The sequence below is a fragment of the Sinocyclocheilus rhinocerous genome, unplaced genomic scaffold, assembly GCF_001515625.1.
Source record: "Sinocyclocheilus rhinocerous isolate Xijiao unplaced genomic scaffold, SAMN03320098_v1.1 scaffold1367, whole genome shotgun sequence".
NCBI classification, from domain to species: domain Eukaryota; kingdom Metazoa; phylum Chordata; class Actinopteri; order Cypriniformes; family Cyprinidae; genus Sinocyclocheilus; species Sinocyclocheilus rhinocerous.
This window is the reverse complement of record NW_015631710.1, coordinates 147298-154052: the sequence shown is the minus strand read 5'-3', so window position 1 is coordinate 154052 and position 6755 is coordinate 147298. Positions and strand designations below refer to the sequence as shown.

The following is a 6755-nucleotide window of genomic DNA, read 5'->3' as shown; positions in this document are numbered from 1 at the left end:
ACAGTATATCACTCCACATGACTGTACAGTATGCATGCAAATAAAGCTTGATATACTTATATATCCAACTTAAATATCCATATAAAGATCTGGCCAATAATGTACATTAGTTTTAATTTCAATTTTAATTACAGTATACTCTATGTATGCAGATAAAATTGTACATACTTATAAAACCAACTTTATATAAATGTATATATACACTTAGTATGATATACAGAGCTGGGGGATAATATAAATTAATTAGATTTTTAAATATAAATTGATTTGTAATTAACACACATTTTCACTGAAAGCAACAAAGATTCAACTGATTTCGATTTATGCCTTTAGCAGACGTGCTTACATACTTTTTTACTGTAAATTCAAGCTATGAAGTTTTTATTTGGGAATTGAACCCTTGACTAGTTTAGCTGGTAGAAACAAATAGGTTACATTTTACTATCAACCAACAGGACTTTTAGCAATTATGTGTGCAAACCTTTAGACATTATCAGGCCTTTCTGTCTTTCTCAGGTCTTTCCCTGTACTGGAGGAATTAAATTTAAGACATTAATAATGCAATATTTATCTGTAAACAGAAGTGTTCTGTAAACCAGGGTCAGAAATGAACTGATTTTGTACATTCGTGAGGGCATTTTTTATCACCACCTTAATAATCGTATCTGTGTTGTCTTTAATGTCAAATACTTGGATTTAACCAATTACTTCAATCAGTCAACATACTTTAAACTGTTGCCAATAGCAACTGACTGTTTGAAATTGTATCTTAATTATACGTTTAAAAACAGAAGCCAATATGGCAATGACAAAAATCGTTATTATCGATTATTGCGCATGATATTGTAATAATGATTATTAATACTGATTAATAGAATACATATAAAAACTTTGTTGTGCTTTGTGTCTGCGAAACGGCTCGTCATATATTCTGGCTCTGGCTTCAGAGACAAACACGTCGATCCATGACGTTAGACTAGTCGAGCACAAGTTAAGCAAAAACTCCCATTATAATAACTGATGCTATGAAATTAATCTTTTATCTACATCGTATATGATGTGGGAATTCAGTGAGCGGATATAATCAACAGCAACTCCGGAGTCTTCAGCGCTGACTAATCTAAGCATCTCTGATTGGACATTGCATTCCTAAGCTCAACGGAAACGCGTGTGATTGGTTATAAAGCTCAACACTGCAAAAGAAAAAAGAAAAAGCGTAAAAAGCAATCTGATGCAGTGTGAGCGGATCAAAATGTAATGCACGAATAGACATTTTTCATTAATAGGGGTTATGCGCAACAGACTTCCGTATTCTGTTAACCGGGTCTCGTCGCTTCCGGTTCAAGCGTTTTGCATATGCTTAGTTAAATATGAAGCAGTTTTACTCAAGATGCCTTCAAAGTAGATACCAATGATGATCATAACCAATGTCCATCACATATGCGGACTGATATCTAAAAGTTTTTTTTATTTTTATTCTTTTCACATTTAGATATAAAAATTTAATAAAACGTCAACAATAAAAACAGCTAGCTAGTTTAACTGATTATCTTAAAAGTCCATAGATATCGCTATTATTTAATACGGCTGTTAACACGTTCTCCGACAAGTGGAAGCAATGAGACCTGTTTTCCGGGTTTGGTCAGGTGATGTTCGACATATACCCTATTTGCACATTTAATTTTAATCGTGACAGCTGTAGCATTGTTTAATTGTGCAGGGGCAATTTTTGCCCCTTTATCTTGAATTTGTGGGGAATTTTTGTTCAGTTTGGTGGCATTTTTGCCACAAGCCCCCGTTAATTTCCGACCATGCTGTAAACGTTTTAAAACAACATGTGACTGCTTCAACTCGCTCCAGACGGCCAAATTCAGAAATGCATAACTCAATCTAGCAAAGCTCAGATTTTCGGTGACTTCAATTGCTTTGAAATGATTTAATTCTAAATCACCAAACTGCATCACGTCTGCAAGATGTCTGTTAAAGATCGAAAGATCTGGAAAGCATCTGCTGTGTACAAACATCTGACAGACGTCTCTAAGATGTCAGATTTCAATCATAAACATCTTAAAGCCATCTATTTGACATCTCCTGTAGACATATTGCAGATGAGCAAACACTCTAAAAAATACGTCTTGCAGATGTAATGCAGACGTCCAGCAGACGTCTCCACGATGTACGCCTGCTAAATTAGTTCAGCATTTGTGGTGCTTCCATTTGTGTGCGGCCACCGCGATGTGCAGGTCTTTCTTGAGCCACGGGAACAGACTGGAGAGCTGTATGGAGCCGCTCGCGCGCATGGTGCCCGTGATGAGGTAGAGCTGCGCGCGGCCGGGCCGGACCAGCGAGAGCGCGCACCTGAGGTTGATGAGCAGCCAGCGCTGGATCAGACTGGCCGTGTCGTACGGGAGCAGCGGGCCGCGCTGGATGAACTCCACCGGGCCTTCCACCGTCAGCTCCGGCTCAGAGGACAGCAGGCGGCGCCGAGAGATCTTGACTTTCACAGCTGTGGGGAGAAAAGACGGTGAGTTAAAGAGTCCCCAAACCACATCACAAGACTTTAAGCTTCCTCAAAACCAGCCGAACCGATGTATATAGGCAATAAGAATCGCTTACCGAAGTCGGTGAGGCACAGGGCGTCCAGCACGGTTCTGAGAGACGGCGCCTCCTCCACAGACGGGCAGCTTTGGCACACAGGCTGAGGGAATTCTGTCAACACCACAATATATATATATATGGTTAAATCAATGCACATGTTTGCATTGGCGGACGCTTTTATTCAAAGAGACTTCCAGTGCATTCATTTATCTATATTTAATGACATTCATCAATATGTGGGTTAAAATTTGCTGCAATTTAGCCAAAACTGCTCTCTAAATTTTAATCTGCTACAAAAAAAAAAAAATGTGCAAATATTATTTTTATTTTTTTTTAATGTTCAAATAATTTCAGAAAAATAAAACCGCCTTTAAAAAGTATTTGCACCCGTTATTTGTACTAATCATTAACATCTGCAGCTAACTAGAATTTTTATAACGTTTCCTGGCATATAAACAAACGGCTCTGAGCTCTTATATTTAATAGATTTTTTTAAATAGTTTTTAATTGTTTCTGTTATCAGTATCTCACATTTTTATGTAGAGAACCATTTAAAAATTACATTTTATTTGAGATATTTTTAAATAATTTTAATGGTTCCTGTCATCAGTATCTATCATTTTTATATGGAGAAAATTATTTGAAAATAACATTTTATAATTTTATAATTTTACGTTATCTATCTATCTGTGTAATAATAATAATAATAATATCAATCAGGATGTTTTAAATTTCCGGCAATTTAGTCAAAACTACTCTTTAAATGTCGCCATATATTTTGTCGACAAACATTATTTTTAGTGCATTCATAATTTAATACATTTAAAATGTATCTAATATCAATCAAGATGTTGGGTAAAAATTCACCACAATTTCCTGCAATTTAGTCAAAGCTTTTCTCTAAATTTCTAAATAAATGTTTTATGCAACAAACATTATTTTTCATGACATGATATTTAGTAAATTAATATTGTTTATGTTCTAGAAAATGTCAACAGCATTTGGTATCAGTATCTATTATTTTAGAATGAAATAAATAAATAATGTAATTTAATTTTCTATTTTATTTTATTCTGTCTGTCTGTCTGTCCATGCATGTGAATGAGTGTCTCACGTTTGGAGAAGGCGCTGATGTGTTTTGGCAGCGGCGTCAGACACGTGTCGTCCTGCGCGGGGAACCGGTTGCAGTTCAGGGCCTCGGGCCAGGCGTGTCCGTGACAGGCCAACACGGGAGCGCAGCTCTCCTTCACGGCCATACACACGCTCCGACACGGCTGGATGAACCTGCGGATGCAACCACACTGAGCTTAGACCAAAAACTCTCAGATCTCTCCAGTCCCTGGTCTCGGTGCTCTGCGCACGTACCTGTCGAGGCAGACGGGAGTGACGAGCGAGCAGACGAAGGCCCGGGCCTGTGGGTGGACACACACACTTCGATAAACAATATCTATTAATATGTTGCTTGAAATTTGCTGCAGTTTTCTGCAATTTAGTAAAATATTTGTGCAATCAAAATTTTTATGTGACATTTTAGTGCTTGATTTATTTATACATTCAGACCATTTCAGATGATAAAACTGAACGATTAATAATGATAAGATCAGTTAAAATGTTGAAATCAGTTTCCTGAACTAATCTCTAAATGATTTTCACTACATATTTTTTAATAATTTTTTTTTTTTGACATTTTAGTGTGTGATTCATTTATATGTTTAGATCATTTATAATAAAACTGAATGATGAATAATAATAATATCAATCAAGATGTTGGTTGAAGTCTTCTGCACTTCCCCGTAATTTAGTCAAAACTAAACTTCCAATTTCAATAAATATTTTTTAATAAAATATTTGTGCAAACATAATTTTTGTGACATTTTAGTGCGTTATTCATTTATCCGTTTAGATCATTATAATAAAACTGAATGATGAATAATAATATGCTGGTTGAAATCTGCTGCAATTTCCTACAAAACACAGTCTAAAATGTCACTTTTTGTGACATTTTTAGTACGTAAATATTTGTAATGCTCAAATAATTTTTCATAAAAATGCAACACCAAATAAAACAGCATTTGCAGTTTGTTTGCAAACTATTTGCACTAAAAATTCGTGCTAAGCACTAATTAACATCTACGTCTAACTAAACAACTTTTAATGAGGTGCTCTTTCAATGTTTATGTTTATTATTTTTAATGACTTCTGTTATCAGTATTATTTTCATGTGGAAAAATATCTGTAGCAATAGCCAACAATACATTGTATGGCTGCACCCTCAGATTCCAGATTTTCAAATAGTTGTATCTCAGCCAAATATTGTCCTATCCTAACAAACAATCCTATCAATTTGCAGCCCAAATATGTGAAATGTGTCATAATGGCTGATCATGTGCAGATGATTTTAGTTCTTAGTTCAGTTGTGCATTCATCTGGATTGCTTGTATAGACTGCATGAGAGAGTGTGTGTGTGTGTGTGTGTGTGTGTGAGTGTGTGTGTTTATGGTGGGTTCTTCTGTTAAATGTAGTTTTCTTGCCCTCATATAGTCAGTGAGCTGAGCGTCTGGTCCGTGTGCAGACAGGCATCTCTGACAGCTCCTCTGTCTCCAGCATGTCACTTTGAGCTTCCAGCGAGAGCGTTGCGAGCGGCCTGTCCTGCGGCGCACCTTTGATCTGACTCCACGGGCTGCATTCGTATTCAAATCCTCCAGCTCGTGCTGCAGATGTGCCTCTAATGTCTCAGACGCTCGTAACGCAGCGTACTTCACTGGATTATCTCACATTAGTGCTCGGACATTTGCATTTACAGCCCTTCACTTCTGCATTCTGCCATGCATTTACTGCAAAGCGTTCCTCAAAGATGTTTAATGCATCGCTGATTTAGACAGACATGCAGTGTACCAGATTTATGCACACACTATAATATTCATTACAATTTATTTTTGATAAATGTAGTACATTTTTAACAATTTCAGCATTTTGGAGGTGAGAATAATTAGAAATTACTATATTTTTGTGACTTGTAAATTTTTTGCAGATTTTTATTTCTTTTCAAGTCTCAAAAATGACAATTTTAGACTCTCAGAAGCTGTTAGTTGAAATAAATTTCAAACAAATCCAGTGTACTCGATTTATTCATGCACTAAAAATTCAGCGTTCTTGCACTTTTTGGCCAATAATTTATTAAAAAAGAATTATATATATATATATTTTTTTTTTTACTTTTTTGATAAATTTAATACATTTCAAATCATTTAAATATTTTAGAGGTGAGAATAACTAGAAATAACTATATTTATATGACTTCTAAATATTTATTAATTTTTAAATTATTTTTCCAGTCCCAAAAATTGCAAATTTTAGACTCTTCGAGGATGTTTTATTGGTAATTGAAATTGTAAACAGACATCCAGTGTACTAGATTTATATAAACGCACTATAATATCAGCATTCCTGCACTTTATGACCAATTATTCATTTAATAATTACATTTAAATAATAATAAAAAAAAAATAGATTAACAATTTCAGTTTTTAGAGGGAAGAATAACTAGGGAAAAATCATATTCACTATATTTCTGTTGCTTCTAAATATTTTTTACTATTTTTTAATTATTTTTCCAGCCTGAAAAATTTAAATGTAATACTCTCAAATTTACGCACACACTATAATATCAGCATTCCTGCACCTTTTGACCAAGTATTTATTAAAAATAAATTTATTTAAATTTATTTTTGATAAATGTAATACATTTTAAGCCATTTCGATATTTTAGAGATGAGAATAACTAGAAATAACTATATTTCCGTGACTTCTAAATATTTTATTAATTTTTATTTCTTTTCAAGTCTCAAAAATTACACTTTTTAGACTCTCAGAAGGTGTTTTATGGGAAATTGAAATAAATTTCAAACAAATCCAGTGTACTCGATTTATTAATGCAATATAATATCAGCGTTCTTGCCCTTTTTGGCCAATAATTTATTAACAATTTTTTTTTTTTTTACTTTTTTTGATAAATTTAATACATTTCAAATAATTTAAATATTTTAGAGATGAGAATAACTAGAAATAACTATATTTCCGTGACTTCTAAATATTTTATTAATTTTTATTTCTTTTCAAGTCTCAAAAATTACACTTTTTAGACTCTCAGAAGGGGT

At 34.1% G+C, this 6755-nt stretch overlaps 1 protein-coding gene across 1 annotated transcript; it reads right to left on the bottom strand.

The window, feature by feature from the left end:
- Positions 1 to 2195: 2195 nt before the first annotated feature.
- On the bottom strand, positions 2196 to 5284 carry LOC107741825 (secreted frizzled-related protein 2-like). The gene is made up of 5 exons (XM_016554606.1): positions 5211 to 5284; positions 3964 to 4029; positions 3713 to 3882; positions 2617 to 2709; positions 2196 to 2506 (listed from the first exon to the last, which is right to left on the bottom strand). Exons 1-5 carry the CDS (start codon positions 5282 to 5284, stop codon positions 2196 to 2198), a joined length of 714 nt encoding a protein of 237 aa, XP_016410092.1.
- Positions 5285 to 6755: the final 1471 nt, after the last annotated feature.

Bases quoted from the DNA above. Each gene is read 5' to 3' on its own strand.
- LOC107741825 (XM_016554606.1), bottom strand. From the start codon at position 5,284: ATGCAGCCCGTGGAGTCAGATCAAAGGTGCGCCGCAGGACAGGCCGCT. The intron at 3,883-3,963 runs GTACGTGCGCAG...TTGCATCCGCAG, and splicing joins ACTCCCGTCTGCCTCGACAG to GTTCATCCAGCCGTGTCGGA. The intron at 2,507-2,616 runs GTAAGCGATTCT...TTCTCCCCACAG, and splicing joins CCTGTGCCTCACCGACTTCG to CTGTGAAAGTCAAGATCTCT.